At 39.4% G+C, this 20,829-nt stretch overlaps 1 protein-coding gene across 1 annotated transcript; it reads left to right on the forward strand.

Moving 5' to 3' along the window:
* Positions 1-204: 204 nt before the first annotated feature.
* On the forward strand, positions 205-2,117 carry LOC133625385 (transcription factor SOX-17-like). Its single transcript, XM_061995927.1, has 2 exons — positions 205-622; positions 841-2,117. The coding sequence occupies exons 1-2, from the start codon at positions 325-327 to the stop codon at positions 1,773-1,775; spliced, it is 1,233 nt and encodes a 410-aa protein (XP_061851911.1). The 5' UTR covers positions 205-324; the 3' UTR covers positions 1,776-2,117.
* Positions 2,118-20,829: the final 18,712 nt, after the last annotated feature.

Raw genomic sequence — 20,829 nt, forward strand, 5'->3', positions numbered from 1 at the left:
GATATACTGAAACATGGTCTCCGAGCCGACACCGAGGGGCAACGAGCTGCGTGGGCTGGGAACCGGTAGAGCCCAGCTCAGGTGCCGGGCCTTGCCCGCCGGGTCGGGAGGAGCATCGGGGACCGCCCCGCGCCGCAGCGGGAGCCGCCGCCACCGTCCGGCGGCGCGACCGCCCCCGCCGCCCCATTGGCCACACCGCAGCTCAAATAGGGCCGTGCGCGGGCAGCCGCCAGCAACGAGGCAGGTCCGAGCGCCCAGCCGGTTGCGACCCGTGGCGCCGCCGGAGCTCCCGGCTTTGGCAGCGGCGGCGCGTCCCATCCCGAGATGAGCAGCCCCGATGCGGGCTACGCCAGCAGCGACGACCAGGCGCAAGGGCGGTGCTCGCTGCCCATCATGATGCCGGCCATGGGCCCCTGCCCGTGGGCAGAGTCGCTGAGCCCGCTGGGCGAGGCGAAGGCAAAGGGCGAGGCGGCGGCGTCGGGGCCGTCGGGTGGCCGGAGCAAGAGCGAGGCGCGGATCCGGCGGCCCATGAACGCCTTCATGGTGTGGGCGAAGGACGAGCGCAAGCGCTTGGCGCAGCAGAACCCGGACCTGCACAACGCCGAGCTCAGCAAGATGTTGGGTGAGCACGGGAGCGGGCGGCGGGTCCCGGCGGGTGGGTGCGGGGAAGCGAGGAGCCCGAGCTGAGCTGATCTCGAGAGCCAGGCTGCGGGTAGGGGCCGGGAGCAGCCGAGGGCTGTGGAGCGGAGGGTGCTGGGGGTGGCGGCGGGCGGGGACGGCGGCGCGGCCGTCGGGCCGGGCCGGGCCGGGCGGTCTGTCTGACGCTGCCGGTGGTCGCAGGTAAATCGTGGAAGGCGCTGTCGCTGTCGGAGAAGCGTCCGTTCGTGGAGGAGGCGGAGCGGCTGCGGGTGCAGCACATGCAGGACCACCCAAACTACAAGTACCGTCCGCGGCGGCGAAAGCAGGTGAAGCGCCTGAAGCGGGTGGAGAGCGGCTTCCTGCAGCACGGGCTGGCGGAGCCGGCGGCGCCCGGGCTGGGCAGCGAGGCCGGCGGCGGCAGCTGCGGTGGCGGCGGCGGCAGGATGTGCGTGGAAGGGCTGGGCCTGCCGTACGGCGAGCAGGGCTACGCGGCGGCGGGCGCAGGCCACTACCGGGACTGTCCGCCTCTGGGCGCCGCCTTCGACGGCTACAGCCTGCCGACGCCGGACCCGTCGCCGCTGGACGCGGCGGAGAGCGAGGCGCCGTTCTTCGCGGCGGGGCTGCAGGAGGAGTGCGCGCTGGTGCCCTACGGCTACGCGCCGCACCCGGCGGCCGAGTACCCGCCGGCGGCGGCGGCGGCGGCGGGCGAGAGCCCGGCGGGCGCGGCGCTGCGGCGGCACCTGCCGCCCGGCGAGGCGCTGGGGCCGGGCGGCTCGCTGCAGGGGCTGCTGGGCTGCCCGGCGCCGCTGCACGCGTACTACGGGCAGGGGTGCCAGCCGCCGGGCCCGGGGCGCGGCCCGCTGCCGCCGGCGCCGCTTGGGCAGCCGTCGCCGCCGCCCGAGGCGGGGCCGTGCCGAGAGCAGCTGGAGCACTTGCCGCAGGAGGAGCTGCTGGGCGAGGTGGACCGCACCGAGTTCGAGCAGTACCTGCGCTTCGCCTGCAAGCCCGAGCTGGGGCTGCCTTTCGCGGGCCACGACGCCGCGGGGCTGCCGGCGCCCGAGAGCGCGGGACTGGTGTCTTCGGCCGTGTCGGACGCCAGCACCGCCGTCTACTACTGCGGCTACCCCGAGGTGTGAGAGACTCGCGCGAGGCCCGGCCCGGCCCGGACTGGACTGACAGTGACCGCATGGCCTCGCTCCTATTTATGTAATTTATTGGAATCTTCCCGAGAGAGTTTCAAAAACCCCGTCTGGACAGGAGTATTCTAACATCGTACAGATTAAGAGTGGGGTTCGAACTGATTTGTGACTGGTGTGGCAGCATGTTTACAGTTTTTTGTTTTTATATATATCTGCCCAAAGTTATTGTTCTTCTTTCAACACCAGCACCTTTACTTGTTTGCCCAGAAAAGTTTTTATGATCTGGTTTTAAATATATTTATCTTTTTCTTTTGTACTTTAAGAGAATAAATTTTTGTACAGCTGTCTTTGTTGTTCTTGGCCCTAGGGCCCTTTGATGAGACTAATCTGAAGTTAAATCAGTCATGCCTTGAGGTTGTGTAAAGTGAAGGCATAGTGTGTGATGCTTTCTTTTGCCATGACAATGGTTCTAAAAGGGTCTCCAGGGCCAAGGAAGTTTCTTTCCAGGTATGGCTGTGTCCTGCTGCAAAGATGAATGCCCTGACTTGAGCTCCTTTTTCTCAGAGTATAGAAAATGTAAATGAACTTAACTTTGTTTTTGGAAGGGATTTTTTTCTGGTATGTAGGCGTCAGCTGGAGTTTGCAATTATAATTAATGCTTGAGGAAAAATTTCCCCCCAAAACTATACTCTTTAACAAAAGAAGACAAGTAACTTTTGTATGGTACTTTTAAATTGTGTCTGGAAGCCAGCTACATTTGGATACTTGCAGAAGTAATGTCATAGGATTCAGGCTGATATTGGTATGGAGAAAAAACAGTGTAGTCCAAATACTCAATTGTATTCAATCAACTGCCACTATCAGCCACTAAAACATAATTTTTTTAGCAAATTTAGCTGTATTGCTCCATGACATTACTATTGGTGTAAGAATATAACCCCATCTCATTCTCATCATACCACTGTCAGATGAGCATAAAGCTATCGATTTGGAAGACACTGTCGGGGGTCAACTTATGATGGTAGCAGAGAATTTAAAATATTTTAATTTGCAAATGACAGTTCAAAAGTGGTGTTACCATTCTACGGTATGTTTTTTACTAAGTATACTTACCTTCCACTAGATTCTCCATGTGGATGGAGAAATTCTACAAAAATTGCATGTAAGTAGTCCATGCTTGATTTTATAAGTTTCGTATAATAATGACCATTTTCTGAACACCTGTTATCTACACAGAGCCAGCTGCGTTATTTTTCTGACAGTCTAGTATATACATACTTGAACAGATAATGTTTTATTTATTAATTCAGAAAGTGCAATTTTATTTATGTCAGAAGAAACACTGATTGTGTTTACTGACTTGAGTGATTTTTTTCTAATTGCATGTGTTAAAAGAGTTAACTTGAAATTGTGGTTTTCTCAGGTAACTAGCGTCTTTTTTTCCCTAAGCTTTACAATGAGGAAAGTGTGAAAGCCAGTGTCAACGGTTCAAGGTGAGAAGGTCTGCACATGTTTTAGTGGTTAAGAACAGTATGGTCCTTTTAATATGATGAATTTGTCTGGAAAGAAACACTGATCATGTTACAATTCTAGGCTAGTATAAATTTAACAGTGGTGAAAACTCTGTAGTTGAACAGTCTGGATTAGTCTAGTTGTAGTTCCTAGCTGACCAGCCCTGGTGATGACAGTCATAGTGGTCATAATCCTTTGGGTATATACTGTAAAACTGTAGGAGGTGCTCTTGCTCATGTTGTTGCGCAAATGTTATTTTAAAAACCCCAAAAGAATAACAAAGATTAACACTCTGAAGAGACTTTTAGATATATTGAAATAATATAAATATATATATTTTTTCTTATATTGGTTCTTGGCAGCTGACTTAAAACTTACTTATTCCAGAATACAGTGGTATTATAGACACAGTACCTAGCTGAATTAAAAAAAACAAGAAACCCACAACCTCCATAAAAGAAAAATAGGGAAGGAAGGTAAGCTTAATTTAAGAATGCTCAAAATAAGGTTAAACAAAACTTCCAGAGTGAAGGTTACCAGTGCAGCTGTAATTAACCTTTAGTGAGTAATGTTATGATATAGGCATTAGTTCTAGATACTAGACACATTTTTCTATGGAACCCCAACCCAGTTAATCCACATCTTATGCAGAAATGATACAGGAAGATTGAAACCAAAATGCTTCATAATTGTAGTATTTGCAGAACGTGTTCCTTCCCAAGTCAAATTCCCTTTGCCCTCAGTTGCAGTTAAGAGAGCTTAATGCTTTGGCACATCAGCCCAAACTGCTTGCCTGGTGAATTGAGAAAGACTGATGCAATGTAATCAGTCTCAAAGTAAATCTATTATTACATAGAACTTTATGAGTGTAGTACTTAGAGAATGCAGCTCTCCAAAGTATCTTTAAATTGACTTGACCTCGAGGTGACAATTTTCTTGCCTCATTTAGCCTCTCATTTTGTTGATCCCTTCATTTGCTGTCTGCCTTCTAATACTGATTTCTCCCAGGAACTTTGTCCGTCATCTACATGAAACGAAGCAGCAACTGTGGCAGGCTTCATTAAATAACAGCTGTATGAGCTTGCATTTTGACCTGCCACAAGGTGCAAACTGAGGAACAAACATTGACAGTGGGGTTTTGAGATAATAATGCAGGACAAAAAAATGATTCTAGGGCTGTGGAGTAATTGGTTCAATTCTCATTTTTGGAATGACAACTGTTACTTTGCTTCTGTCTTTTCTGTACCTTTCCTTTTACTATAGTCTCTTGCTGTACTCCTTGCCTAGTTTATGTTCCTTTTGTTGCCTGCCCTAGCATTTTTCCTTTTCAAAAGTAGCCTAAAGACTCCTACCTAGTTTGTAAATTCTTTTTTCCTTTCTCAAAATAACAAGTTTTTTCCCTTTGTCTGAAATATCTCCATATTCTGTCTCTTTCTGTAATTGCTTGCTTGTTTGTTTGAACCCCCTCTTTTTTTCCTGTTCATAGTTCCACACTTTTTATCCTTAACCCTGCTCCTCAGTATCTCCTGGTTCCATTCCTTTCCTGACTGTGCACTCTTTCCTATGTCATTGCAACCCTTCATCTTTTTTTCTCTTCCCACTGTTTGTGCCTGCGAGGTAGCTCCATCTTCACAAGGTGTTTTTTCCTGCCTTCCTGCTTCACATTTTGTGGTCTAATGCTCCTGGATTGTGCTTTTTTAGAGTTTATAGATTATATTTTAAGAATTTCAGCTGTAGAACTTGGGCAGCTTTTCATGCAGCACAATGGTAGTTACACCTCTGCCACTAAGGCAGTGCCTATCTCAGGCTAAATATTAAAGCTGTACTGCAAATGAGATCATAAAGTTTGATATAATATGGTTGAAAGAACATCTTTTCTCTAGTGTTATTTTAAAAAAATACCTGTCTAGTTTTAGCTGGAGCTTCTGTACTTGCAGAGCCAGCTGCTTGAGATGAAAAATTTGAGGTCCAAATGTGTCCCTAAAGCTACAGAAAACTGACTTCATGACTTGAAATGGAAAGTCTGAGATGACTTCAGCTGCAGGCATCTATACAACATTCAACATTGTCTAAGTATAGTAGGTATTTGGGCTATTTACAAGAGATGGGCACTCATTAAGAATAGGACCATAATTTAACTGCTGCATTGGTTCATACAGAAGACAAATACTTTTTAAAAAAAACACTGTAGGTATAATCTGTGTTGTCCTATATTTGCAGACAACACTGAGCACTTTCTCAGTTATGTGCAGTGTAGTTTACAGCTTCCCTGGTGTTCTGTGGGTACCAAGCTGGTTTGTGTTGCTACCTGGCTACTTGTTGGCTGGTTGGTTCTTGCCTGTGCAGTGCTTGCTTTGATACCGACTGAGATAGGGTTCCTCACCCTGATTCATTGTGGTTTCCTGGAGTTGTTGCATGAAGAGTTTATGGGCTGTGAAGTGTTGTACCTGTCAATCCCTGGTGGTTCTGACCAATCAACTCAGGTTATCAAAGCAGTTTCTGGAACTCCTAAAGGGACTATGCTTTCTCTTGTCATGGTAGATTAAGGGTCATACATCCAAGCCCACCAGTATAAGCTGAATATCAGGTTGTGGATGCTCTTAAATATTTTGATTATACGTATATATAGTAATGTTATTAATTATGATTTTATTATACTAGTTGTTGTAATTTTGTTTCTTAGAGTTCTAAAGAGGCTACATTGCTTTGATTAGTTTCCATATTAATATAGTGACAGTGATACTGTTCCCTTTGCAGATGTTATTAAAACGATTGGTTTACTTATTGAAAATCAGTCTTAAATGAATATGGATTTTCAGGCATGGGAAATATATTAAATGTTTTTGCAACCACTACATTTATGAGTGTATGTGGAATGATTAGTATATTAATGTAAATTAATACCTAGATTTTAAATTCTGGGTTACAGATTGCAGTATAAAGTGGAGAAGCCTAGGATAGTGGAGCAAAACAAATTTAACTATGGCAGCATTGTCTTAATTAAGAGGTAATTTATGCTTCTTGACAGGTAAATTATGAATAAGCACATTGGCTTACTCCAGTGATTTTAAACCACATTTAATTAAGTAGGTACATAACACTAGAGACAGAATTTCTCACTGGGTGTCTTACTGTCTATGGAAGACTTTGCAACTGAAAATCAGGCTACATTGTCACATACTCTCATTATTTCTTTTTTCTTTTGTGTTTTCTGAGATTAAATGTACATTTAAGGTGTCAGATTTAATTAAGCATGAATATAACATATATGTCTTTACATTTTGAAAATGCAGAGCTCTTAGAATGTTAATGACATAAGTTTCTTTTTTGAGAAAAAGAAACTGCCCAAAACACCCTTTACCTGATGTAGATAAAACTGAAACACTGATCATCGTCTCTTCAGTCCTTTAGTAAAAACAATCTCAAAATGAGGAGCACCAGGAAAAAATAAAGAATGTTTTAATGCAAGTGTAGAAGTGGCCATTTGAGATGTTAACATACTTAAAAGACTTAGTCGTGAAACTTGATCCATGTCCAGGAATTTCACAATGAAATAAAGGAAATTAAAGTTACTGTTTCTGGCTATACTCATACTACTGCAGAAAACTTGTAGGAATGTATTTCACCTATAGTGAAATAGTAATGAGTAAAGTTAAAATATTTGAGCTGCTGAAGCTCTTTTGTTGTAGATATCTCCTCATAATTAAAGTTTTCATTTATATATCATAGCTGTACTGCGATATTAAATAATTCATGTATCTGGAACTGAAAAATACTGAAGTAAGGTTTTAGAAACAAAGTTCTTCATTACAACAAAATTTTACTGTATAGTTATTTTAAAGTGAGATACTAGCATCTTCAACATTTTTAGTAGAAAGCAGTTCAGAGAAAGTAAATTTCCATCATTTTCCTTATCAGAGAGAGAACTCAATTCACGGAGTATTCCATGGAGTTATCAAGGGAATATAGTTATTGTTCATATTGAAGGTGGCTGCTCCATTACCCCATAGAGAATAAATTTAGGTACCAGCAAGTTTTGGGTTCTTTCCAAGGTATTGTGGAATTACTTTACAGTGTCTGATTTACTTGAAAGCTTCTTGTTATTGCCATTTAGAAACAAAATTTATCCTGCACACATCCTGTTTAAAATTATTTTTTTCCCCCTGTTGAACAAAGATAAAGAATATTAGAGTATGTTTTTGTAGTGAAAGGTTGTGTTCAAATTAACTGGAAAGGTAAGCCAATATTTGTGAATTCATGGACTTGATTGATATAATAGAAATTCTGGTTTCAACTGCACAGATTAGTAATACTTAGCATAATTAGTATTACTGGAGAACAGATGAAGTATAGTCAGAGGTTATGTAGTCTTGATGTTATTTTATGCTTTGATTACTTAATGAAAGGTGTCACTTGCATAAGTTGGTGTGAGCTACACTATATATAATTTCCCTAATTACATGCAAATTCTTTCAAGATGTCAGCGTATGATAATTTTGCTTGTGCACAGGCAACAGTAAAAACAGTAAGTGGTTTTCATGAGCAAGGTGAAACAGATTTGTCATGAGATTAATGTATCCATTTTTCACCCTTATTAATTGAGTATGATGTCTGAAAGTGTAATATTATGAAAATACTCCCTGTTGTTGATGTAAGAACTTTGGATTCACAGTGTCCTGGGCTTACTTTAAAAACAATGGACTTAATTCACCCTTGATTTGGAATTAACCTGTAGGGAGCTATTTAATGCATGGAAAAGTTGCTAGAATTTGTCAAGATACAAATGTTACCACTTCTATGCTCAACTGGAATTTTCTGTGTTATTTCACTATGAATGTTCTTGGAAAGCAGAATGAGAATTTCATATGCAAATCTGAGGCAAAAAAGAGAAGATTTGCTGTTGCAGAATATGTCAGGGCAATGTCTCAGGGAATAACCCTGTTATATACCTACTCATGTATGGTCTGGAAATGTCCATAGGAGATGTGAAAAATAAGGCTGTTATTCTGTTGCCAGAAACTGAAGTGCCTGCAAAAACATCTTCTACTCCTTCAACCTTTTCTTAGCGTCATTCAAGGAGTCTCAAAGAGACAGGCACATTTCATCCACGTGAGAAGATTACAATTTCCAATTACAACATCTAAAGCCATTTTTTACTAATTTGCCAGCAAGTTTAGCATCACCTGTGGATTCTGTATCATTAGTGTAGCGAATAGCTACCTCAATCCAGATGGGTTTGTTGTACTTGAGTGGGTTGGCATATTTACTTAAGTAAACTTCTGTAGTCACTTAGTCTGATCAGTATAGCCTATTCTGCAGCCATTTACAGTCTGTTCTGGTTGAAAAACATAGAAACTTTGTCTTTTAAAACTCATGACAATGTAATCCAGAAGAATTTAATTCCAGGACAGACAATTTTCCAAACAGCCTGTCACTCAGTGAAATGCTTCTTTAGAAATCTGAGAGCCTCAATAAGATGGAAAGTAAAATATACAAACAAAAAATTGCGTGAAGGATATCTGCTGCTTAAAGGAAAACAATTGATTTGAGGATCCTATGTCAAGGCTTTACCCTGAGTGGCAAGTCTGAGGTTGTAGTTCACAAGCATTTTTCATACTGACAAAGTCAGTAACACTGATCCAAGTTAAATTACTAGTTTTTGGTTATTCTGATGGTAGAATTCATGGAACGGTAGCTGGAACAACTTGCTTACAAGTTTATATCAGCATTGGGAGATTTCTGTGGCACACAGTAAACAGGCAAGTGCCTAACACTTCTGGTTGCATCTGAAGTGGTATCTTTCTGCACATCAGTGTTGATTAAACTGTCAGAGAAGCAGCTAAGTGCTGTTGAGGGTTTGGGTTTGTGCAGCACTTAGCTCTGGTTAGAGCAGAGTTCACAACTCAGCTTTTAATTTTTTTTCATATAAAGAAAAAATTAGATATGCACAATGGAGCCTGAATGACTGCTTTCCCTCACAAAGTTTCATGCTGAGAATGTACTTGGATTGATGGGAATAGCCATGCTGCCTGCCTTTGGAGAAAGTCTTGGACACGAAATGTGAGCACTAGACATGTGAGAGACGAAATAACACTTGATAACAATTTGTGGTAGCATAATCTCAATTTATTTGCTTTATTAAAAAGAAAAAGCATTGTGTTGTATGTAATCTGTGTTTAGAAGCAGAGAGTAAATAACTTGCTTGTGTTTATAGATAATTCACTAGTTTTCACAGAATTTGAAAAATTCAATGTGACAGACAACTGAAACTCTTTAAGGGTAATTTGGATGTAAGTATTCTTGCATTCCTAACCACCTAATGCTTCTACTGATCAGCACAGTCTGTTTGCATTGACTTGATTTACATAAAGTAATTCAGAATAAATGTCCTATTAATAGTTCAGTCAATATATGCTTACTACTGTAGAGTCGCAGCCTACTGCAATAACACAGCAGAGCATGTTCAGGCTTGTTCTGTTGCCTGACAACCTTGGCATAATTGTGCTATTTCCTCTATTTGTGTAGCAGTCCCTGGCTACAACACACATCCTTGGGCAAAAATTTTCATTTTGCTCTTCCCAAATGGCCTTCCTCTAATTTGTTTTGTGTTCATGGCCTGAGTATTGCAGAAATAACTACACAAATCCTAAAGTTTAGCAGGGCAGCATAATCCAGAATCCATTAGTTTATCGTACTTCAGTTTGGTTTTATATAATTCCATAGCTTTTCCCTTCCCAATATTATTGCTAAGAGTTAATTTTACATAGGAGAAGTATTGGCTGCTTTTAGTCTCCTTTGGTTGTGATTTGCTGATGGTAAGTGTGTCTAGCAGTACATCTAAGAATAAAATTTTCCCTAAAGTGAAATATTAGAAATTCCCGGGATTCCTTCTGCAGCCTAACCTACACTGTTGCCCACCTCTGCAGCCTGGCAACTAAGCAGTCTCCTCTTCCTCAGAGAAAGACTGTTGATTCCTTCACTGCTCTCTGCATCCTCCATCATGCGCTTTGCCATTCAATACCTTCAGAACATGTTGCCTGTTGCTCTTGGTAATGACATGTAACCTGCCTTTTGTTTGGTTTTCAGCTATCATAAGATCATTGCGTAGCAGTGGCACTGTTGTTAATGACACTCCTTTTTGGGCTGCAGTCTGAATCTGTAACCATAGTAAATACATTTTCATGAAGTTATTGGAGAACCTTTTTAACTTATCAGATCTTTTTTTGTAAATTTGGATGCTTTTGTGTTTTACTGAGGTTAGAAATCTCAAAGGAAAGCCAAGAGACTTTTCATTATGATCTCCTGTCACATGTAAAATTGTATTCCTGTTTCATAGAGAGAAGTTTAACAAATGGACTTTATAGGCAAATATCTATTGTGGTATGTACCAATGTTTTCATATGCTTTTTCAAGACTGTTGCAGTATTAATTTTTATTCACAGCGTAGAGAATCTTTGCCTCTGCAAGAGACAAGTTAACCGAACCGCTCAAAAAAGGAACAGAATTTTAAAATATTTTGTAGATAGGTGACAGTAAGATTACCTTTAACTTTGTTTTTGAATTTATGTCAGCAACAAGGCCATACAATATCCCTTAGATTTGGCAAAGTTTGTAATCGTTCTTGCATGCTGTGTTACCATCTGCAGCCTGAAAAAAATATTCTCTCAAGGTTTTCAATGTATTCTTCATCAATGGATTTTATGATCTTCCAAATAATGCTATGCTTGCCTAAAATGAAAGGTCTGATGCCATTTGAGATATTCCAGGGTGGATGTTAAGACAATGGCACAAGACTGGCACCTGTTGAAGACCTGTATCCTTGTGGGGCGGCAGGGTAGAGAGCAGGGTTTTGGCTGGAGTATGCAATTTCTCATGCAGTATAAGTAGCTTCTTTTGGAACTCTTCCTAAGTTGAAACCTGGGAGTGAATCTTGGGGTCTAAGCTAGATAAAATCCCATGTCTGATGCTACCTCTTCACTGTCTCAAGTGTTATGTGAAATTATTCCAGTTTCTAGACTGTCTGGAAATCCTCCAAGCTTCTCTTTGTGAATAACAATCATAGTGTTGTGATGTCCCGTATATAAACAAACCATGTTAACTTGACTCTTCATACTTCCTAAATTAGAACTACAGTAACATCCAGGAATTACAGATATTTTCCAATATCTGTAACCTCCATGAGTTCTCATGATTTACTTTAAAGCAAGAGAAACTAGCTGATTTTAAAAGTTTACCTCTGTTATCCTTGATAACAGGAAGGCAAACAGTGTCAGTTTTAACTATGAGTGTCACAGCTTGGAAAGCTCATTTGTCAAACAAGTTTTCCCTCCTCTTACAGCAAGAGCAAGGAGACCATCCTCTGAAGCACTGTGCTGTATTTATAGCATCTTAAATACAAAGCGCTGAGGAAGGACAACTGATGGAAAAAAATAACAATAGTCAAGAACTGAGGGGAAAAAATTATTCAAGTGGGAAGGTAAATAGTTTATATCTGTATTAGAACCTATAAAACTATTTAGTCAGTAGTTTTATACTGCTAGGTTTAGCAAAATTGTCAAAAGTGATACTTATGCAATCTTTAATTTTCTAAAAATAAGGATGTTGGAACTGGTGAAAACTGAGAGAAAATCTGGAGGTGATTTAGTGAGAGTAATCATGGTATTCTGTTTCACAACCCTGAGGAAGATTCCCTGGAATGAAAAAGGACAAACACAGGTTTTTTTTTTTCTTAAAGAAAGCCTGACCTGGAGTGTTGCAAATCATTTGGCCTAACTTTGATTAGCATAAAGATATTAAGCTAAACAATTAACATTACAAGTAGTGAGAGGATAAAGAAATGGAAAGAAAGCAAACAGATTACTCAAGAACAAATTTTGTCAATTCAACATGATTTCCTATGTTAGCAGAGTAAGTGGTTGAGTGTTTTAGGGAGAAGCAGTAGATACTGCTTGATGACTTTTGACGTTGTTATATGCTACTTTCTCTTAAACAGAGGGGATGTGTTCCAGATTAAGTCATAGCCAAGGATAGTTATCAATGCCTTTACTTATAAATCGAAAGGTTAATTTAGATTAAATCCTTATACAGTCCCATTTCTTTATTTTATACTTTTAGTGCTAAATTGGCTTAATGTAGACTGTACTTAAAAAAATTTCTGGATTTTATCAACCCAGAAAGGGCTGAAAGCACTATAGTGATAAAACTAGAGCTTAACATTGTCCCGGTAATTTGGAAAAATAGCCTGATATCAACAAGAAGAAATTCAATTAGGAAAAGCGTGAGTAATGTGCAAATATAAAGAAAAGAATGAATGACTCTATAAATGCCATTAAATAAGAGAAGGGATTGAATCTCAGGACAATAGTGTCATGTGGACCAAGCCCCTCATCTGAGAAGAGTGCTATGGGTTGTGAATGATTCAGTGAACATTTTGAGCAGTTGCCGTTCTTTAGGGAGAGTCACTGCGGTTAAGCTGATACCTAATAAACTGACTGCAGGTACATTCCTAGTCCCGTGCAGTGTAAAATAAAATGCATTACCTTAATCTCTTTATTTTCTCATCACATTCTTAATGATCTGGGTCAACAGAGGTGCTGTGGGTAAAAAAAGCAGAGGCCATCTTAACAGCCATGAAGAAGGACATGTGTGACACCCAGGAGTTAATTATTTCACTATATGAAGTAGCGATGAGACCTTAGGTGAGTACTGCATCTCTGTTTGCCCTCTACACTTGGAAGAAAGGTAGAGATAAACTAGGAGTGGGTGCAAAGGTTTGAAAAGATGATTTGTGAGTAGACATCGAGCCTCTAGTCTTTTCTCACAAATGAAAGGATGGTGATGAGCTGCTCAAGGCAAATTGATTTATTTCAATTTATTTCCCCTAAACATAGATAAAGTACCATTTAAAAAACACTGTAGTGGTATTTTTAATGCAAATGAAGTTGTACTAGATGTCATCAATTGCTTTCACCACATAAAATACAGCAAATGTGAACAATGAGCAGTATTTCAGAGATTGTCATAACATGCATTTTTATCTTTTCTTTCATCAACAAAGTAACATGAAGTTCTCAAAATGTGTTAACAGATTATGACAGTAGAGCTGCTCTCTTGTGTCTTGAGTTGGATCTCAACAGTGAGAGAATGGTTAATAACAGGCTGTGCAGGGCAAGAATGGCATTAGATGCAACACCTAAACACCGCAGGGAGTTGCAATCCATTGCCTCCTCACAGCCATGATCTTCACCCAGCTGTAAGGCAAATATCTCCACCATCTCACTTTCCACTTCCTCCTGAAATTTAATCCCAGGTACTCATCCCACTCAGATATCTTGCACATCTCATCCATCAGTATCTTTCAATAACCACACACACTCTTCCTCATCTTGAGAACATCTGTACAGGAGCAGACACTTACCCTTGGCAATGGTAGAGAATGCACTGTGTTGTTCATGAGGCGACATGTAATTTTGTGGAAATTTATTAAATAGTTCACATTTAATGTGAACTATTTTAGAGGGACAACCACACGCTGCTGAATCACTGTTATATTTTTCTGCAATCTATGCTCTATTTCACAGGAGTACTTTCATTGTAACTAATAGTTAATATTTTTATTAATACAAAAGCTCAAACATTCAGGTTCCCACCTTGTGCTTAGAGTGTGCATGAACTCTTCCGTCCCTGTTAGCCCCAGCTTTCTGAACACACCTATCTACTACGTGGTTGTATCTGAAAATTTAAAGTGAAAATTTTTTTTAAAGCAAAGGTCAGACTCTGAATTTACTTTTGATCTTGTACAGTGAGTGGGAAATTGTCTAAACAAAAATGGCTTGGATTTTATATTTTGCTAATATAACATGACTAATTGTTTTAAGATCACTGTCTGCATTGTGGTAGAAGACAACCAGATGATTTCCCTACAACTGAATACTGTATAATGAAACTAAATATAAAGGTCCTTCCAATTCAGAAAAATTGCAATTAAAGAGACCAGCCATGACAGGTGAGTGGAATAAACCTGTAGATGAAAGTCAGAGATTTAAGTGAAGGGAGAGTAATACTCAATTAATACCTAGGTAAGCAGAGTTATGACATTTGGAAATATTTAGGGAGCAAAACTAAGTGTCATAAGAGTGCAGTTTTATCTGTGCGTTACAGTGCAAAGCAGTGTATCCGTATGTGAATAAAAATATAAAGAAATCATATTTCATGTTTTTTTTCACTGCAGCCTTCCTGGAATATTTATTGGATAATTATTTTCCATCATTAGTGCCTGTTAAATGAAGTACTTGATATTGCTGTTAGCTGTCAATCTCCTGTAGAGAGTTCCTTAATAGCAAAGTGATAGCTTTTGAACAGAGAAGGGCATGTCCTTAGAATCATAGAATAGTTTAGGTTGCAAAAGACCTTTAAGATAACCAGGTCCAACCGTTAATCTGACACTGCCACATCCACCACTGAACCATGTCCCTAAGTGCCACACTTACATGCCTTTTAAATACCTCTGAGGATGGTGACTCTATCACTTACCTGGGAAGCGTGGTCCAATGCTTGACATCCCTTTCAGTGAAGACATTTTTCCTAATATCCAATGTAAACCTCCCCTGGCACAACTTGAGGTCAGTTCCTCTTGTTATATTGCTTGTTACTTGGGAGAAGACACCAACAGCCATTGCACCACAGCCTCCTTTAATGTGGTTGTGAGGAGTAATAATATATTCCCTTAGCTATCTCTTCTGAGGCTAAATGACCCAAGTTCCCTCAGCCACTCCTCATCAGACTTGTTCTCCAGACCCTTCAGAAGCTTTGCTGCCTATCTCTGGACATGCTTCAGCGTCTCAATGTCTCTCCTGTTGTAAGAGACCCAAAACTGAACCCAATATTTGACGAGTGGCCTCACCAGCAGCAAGTACAGGGGGATGATCACTTCCTCATTCCTGCTGGCCACACTGTTTCTTGTGGTTATAGAACCATTGCAGTAACAGTTCTTCATGAAGAGAAATAATTAGTGAATTACAGGGAAAAATATGATGTTTTCCACTTCTGATAAAACCTGCCCATTATGTTTTTTTTGCCTATAGCCTCAAACATCTGTGAATTTTTCCAAAGTCATGCCCAGTAAATAGATTGAGAAACAGAAATAACTTATGGTAAGTCCAGTTTAGTGTATATTAGAGCCAGAGAAACTAACTGACTGATACAGACACTCTAGCAATGAAGCATAATTATGGCTATAGTTGAATGTTCAGACAGCCGTCAGTGGAAATCAAATGGGCTGTGTAATATTTTATGGCATGAGAAATGGAATGTGGAAAAACTGGACTTGGACTGTACAGATTTCCCAGGTAATTGTAATTTCCCAGGGTAATTGTATTGGCATGGACATGGCTAATCCTAAAAGCATACACACACCTGATAACCTACATGTACCTCAGACTAGGAAAGAGGATCTCACTTAATTGGTGAGAAAATAGAAGAAAACGTTATTGGCTTGCCTTAAGATTTACTGGTTGTTTTCACAAACTAAAAGCTTTGTAATTGTTGATTTTAGCCTTTCACATGGACAGGTTATCATGTTATGTTCCCAGTGGCCGACTTTGCTTAAATATGTTGCAGTAGGGAGCAAATCTCTAAATCAAACATGGTAGTTGATTCGTATTACAAAAATCAACAATATAATCAAATATATGACATAGCCAGTCACAGTGGAATCTGGAGGCAGTGTAAGTCAAGAGTACGTTTTCTTTAGAGTAGTCCAAACATTCTGAATTGGATTTTTTTTCATCATAAGAGCATTTGCAGAAAAGGAGATATCATGTCAAATTTTACTTTGTGTGTATTTAGTTGGAAACATAACTTTCTAATATTTGACTCATTTGCAGAACGAAGCTGTTTTCTGATTTATTTTTATTATTTTATTTCTTAAAAAACAATATTTTCTTGAAATGATTTTTTTTGTAATTAATGAATAACATACTTCTTCCTATCAGAAAGATTCACTGAAAATTAACCTTCAAGTTAAATTTTATTAATAAGAAACCTGGTCATAAAGTTCCTGTTAATTTAAAAATATTCTTAGCTGCATTATGCCATAGATATGGGGAAATGTTTTTATCTGATTACTTTTTCTTAAAGGTGAACACTTGATGTCCTGAAAGTAAGGTATTAAGTTGCTACAAATAGTCTAACAACTGCTAGTCAGTTTTGAAAGCTTTGGTCTATGTATAACTCTCCTTGCATAGATGCACACACATCATTACAATACCTTCACATCATTATAATACCTTTAAAGAGCTTTATAATGCTTGTGGGAGAGTAATACTGAATGTAACAATATTAGTTTTGTATTGCTTAAATACAGAAAATGGAAACACTTGTCTAGCAGTATACCTTCATTTATTTTGTTTTATCTGTATAGCCAACTTTCTGTAGTGTTTTTCATTTAGAGAGTGACCACCTATGGTGATTGTTTATCCAAATCTGTATGCCCATGGGTAGGCAGCTTCAGTCTGTAATCCAAACAGAAATTTTCATTTAAACAAATCCAAGTCTGCTGATCCTATCTCAGCAGGTGTAAATTAAGAAACTTGTGGAGCTGATGATTGCTTAGGGGCTCACAAGCTCTTCCAGAGTTAAAATACTTGGCAAGATTGTATTATGGGACTATTCTAATTAACAAAGGGCACACTAATCCAAAATAAGTGTGTAATTGCTGACAAATGATATTTAACTGGTTTAAAAACAGTTTCAAGATAGCATTATGACACCCAAATAGGACACCCCCAATACAACAAACAGAAAATCTAGAATTGCTGCAGAACATTTTAATTAGTAGAACTATTACTTTCAGCTTAAAGAAGAGACAAGGAAGTTTGTGAAGCAAATGAGTATAGGGCCACTGAGAGGAGGCACAGTCAGAAGCCTCTTTGTTCAGCATTTATGGACCAATAGGTATCATGGTTCTCAAGTTCATAAATTTTGTCTTCCTTCCATGACAGACAACCTATGCTTGTGTTCAAAAATGTCCTAAGTTAAAAGCAAATGTTGTTACTGATGAAAAGCTAAGACATATTTTCAGAATGCTGCAGAATTATTTTAGGTAGTTCAAGATTTCATTTGATGTTTTTAGCAGGAATCCAAAAAGAAAAGTTAAGTAATGTAATCCTTCTATGAATAACAGGTGCTCCTGTGAGAAAATCTAACAGGTGAGATAGTGTAGAAAAATGCAGTGGAAGAAAGCATTTTGTTTGTTTGTTTCATTCTTGATACCTTTTCTCTGTAAATGAAGATTTTGGCAGATTTTGGGACTGTGGGCTAGAAACCATAAAATTCTGAAGTCAGTCTAGCTATGTTTATCTTACATGTCTGGAAAGATAGAGAAATTACCAGAAACAAAGAACCAGGAATTTTCTTGAATGTGCTATCTCATTTTCATGTGCCTTGCCTGCAGTGTGTATGTTTTTTAGTAAAATAGTTTACATATTGTAGATAGTAAATGGAAACACTGTAATGCAGATGAATTGTCATTTTGTGTAGTGGCAATTATTTTTACTGACTCAGATACTTTCATCACTTCTGCAGGCACACACATAAACACACATATTTATATTTTCTTGCTATGGTTTGCAAGCCCCTTAACCAAATACTGGATTTGTGTCTGCTTTTAATATGATAGCAGTAGAAAACAGTATTACCGTGTTCAAAATAGGAAACTTTTCAGTTTAACTACTTACAACTTACATGTTGTACCTTTAGCAGCATTTCTTCCTTTAGGTTTGAGTCCAGCACACTTGTTAAGCAAGTTAAAGTCTGCTGCTTGTCTGTAAAGCACTGCCTTCGGTGCCAATTTTTCTGTGAAAATGTGCTAGCTGATGCCTTCAAAGTCAAATTGGGCACACAAATAATGGAAAGCTGATGTGAATGAGAAGGATCAAATGAACTGTTGGAGCATATTTGGGTGTTCCATACTGTTCTGATAGGTTGGGAAACACCAGGCTCCTTATTGAGCTAGTGTTTGAGGCTGTGGATGCAGTAGATTTGCAAGGGTTGAGCTGAGTAGCTCATATGTCATTGTAAATCCAAAGTTGTGCTTGCTGTTGCTCTATGTCTTTTTGTTAAAGTTGGGAGCAAGAGAAGGTTTCCATTGCATGGGTGATACCTCCATTGCAGTGTGGGATTCAGGAGAAATCCTGTTCCTGATTACTGCTTAAATGAGCTAGCTCAGGATGTTAAGTATGATCTTGGCATAGTAGCTCCATGTGGACTAATGTAACCCATTTCATAGAATCGTAGAATGGTAGGGGTTGGAAGGGACCTTTAGAGATCATCTAGTCCAACCTCCTTGCAGAAGCAGGTCCACCTAGATCAGGTCACACAGGAATGCGTCCAGGCAGGTCTTGAAGACCTCCAATGAAGAAGACTCTATACCCTCCCTGGGCAGCCTGTTCCAGTGCTTCCATTTCTCTCTGCTGCTGTTCTTGACTCAAGATCACTCCTACAGACTTGGATCCCATACCTGCAAGCTAGTTTGTCTGCAAAGGGACAAACTCTGCTTTGTTTCCAGAATCACTCTTTCTTACCAGAATATAAGTAATGTGATACTATATATTGTGTGTGTGCTGATGATTACTGGTGTGCTATGGAAAGGGAGGAGTCAAAGCCCTGCTGTTTATGGCTGCTTTGGTGACAGTACTGCAGTACACTGCATTTGCATTCAGTTGGGTGTCAATCTACAAAACTAGTAGTTGACAAGTTCTTAATGATTGAACACTGGTATTTAATAGAATAATATGCAATTCAACTACATATTTAATAATAATAGAATGAGAAAGTTATTGTCATAACTTGCAGACTTTATGTAAATACATGTTTTAAAAAGCATGTTGAGAGCATAGAAGCACAAGTGAGTGTTTGCAGGGCTGGGGCAGGAGGAGCCTTAACACACCCGGATTCTTCATTTCCTGGTATAACTTCTTGGGAAAAGATCTGTGGGAAACAGAGAGTTTTCTGCCCCTCTTTATCTGAGAGGAAGAACCGTTCTGCAAAAAAAATTTTTCTGATCCATGTTTGGCCTATTCTGTTACAGAGCTGGAAGTTATTTTTTTGGTTTTTTTTTTTTTTTTTTTTAAATAGTGTTAATAAACCAAGGCATAGTGTGAAAATACATTCCCTGCAATTTAATTTAACACCAAATAGCAAACAAATTTAGGTTTTAGGCTTCTGCTAGGCCACCTGTCTTGATTTCCTAGCCTTCTGGCCTCTGTCTGCCCTGTAGATGACAGATTAGCTGTGAACATCCTCTATAAAAGGAAATAGTGTTCTATAAAATTCACACCAGGCTTTCCAATTTAGTATCAGAGTCAGGACATCCTAAAATAAAGTTTGTTTCAAAAATAGGTTGAGAGGGTGTCAGGGTTAAAAGCAAACAATTTAATGAAGTCAGTTTGTTCTGTGAGAAAACATGCATGGAAAAGGGGTTTTGGTGTCTTGTTCAGGTGCAGTAGTTTTTTGCTGATGGGGAATAAAGCAAGGCAAAACAATAATAGCATGTTCCGTGAATCAAGTGTGATAAAGAAGAGTTCCTATATAGCAAAACAGGAAGTTTAAAAAAGGCCAAACAATTGATCTTTGAGAACAGGAATGATATTTTAATTTTAACCTTTTTGGTTTTTTGCTTCAATTTAGGATTTACAGAGTGATGAAAATCATTGCTGGTAAATAGCATTTTAGTGCCTGCAATGCACACATTTTGATACTTTAAAAGATATTTGATTTTCTTTCTGCAAATAAAACACTAAGCATTTTAACTACTTAAGGGGTGTAAATCAGGATATATATCTGATTATCCTGCTCATTATTTATATATATATATATATATATATGTATATTTAATGAGCCAAACCTTTATCTATGCTTCCTTGACAATTTTATTCCAAGGATATTTTTTCCCTTCCTTTGTTAAAGTGTGTCTTTTGAAAGTATTATTTTCCAGATCTCAGCTATGGTAGAGGATGATTTGTTTTGGAAGTCTAAGCAAAAACAATCAACTGTCTGACATTGTTAGTAGTCTTTGGTCAAGAATTGAACTGTATGTTGACAGACATTCATTTCTAGGCATTTGCATTTTTGCAAATATTACCATTTGTCTACTTTAATAAAGTAGGACATCTTTATGTATTTTGTAATTAGACATAATACAATCCAATGCTGGTAATCTAGTCCTAATTTAAAAACTATGTCCTGTAGTGAAAAATGTACTGATACATAATTTAATATGTGATGCATTGTATTAATGCTTTATGTAAGTGCATCACTTTTTCATTACATCAGTATTCAAAATAAGCTTGCAGACTTAGATATTTAGTCTTCAATATTGTAAATTAAAAAGGTTTTAACTATCAGATGAGTTCTGTCATTATAAACATTTATATTTTATTTCTTCTGAATATTTGGCTTCAACTTCCAGGTATTAGATCTTTCTGTATCTTTGCTGCTAGCTTGAAAAATGTCGTAGTACCAGTGTTCTCCATTTCAGTAC

This window comes from Colius striatus, chromosome 4 (assembly GCF_028858725.1).
Source record: "Colius striatus isolate bColStr4 chromosome 4, bColStr4.1.hap1, whole genome shotgun sequence".
Taxonomy (NCBI): Eukaryota; Metazoa; Chordata; class Aves; order Coliiformes; family Coliidae; genus Colius; species Colius striatus.

Excerpts from the sequence above, each read along its gene's own strand:
- LOC133625385 (XM_061995927.1), top strand. The coding sequence starts at position 325 with ATGAGCAGCCCCGATGCGGGCTACGCCAGCAGCGACGACCAGGCGCAA. Across the intron at positions 623-840 it reads CGAGCTCAGCAAGATGTTGG|GTAAATCGTGGAAGGCGCTG; the intron begins GTGAGCACGGGA and ends CGGTGGTCGCAG.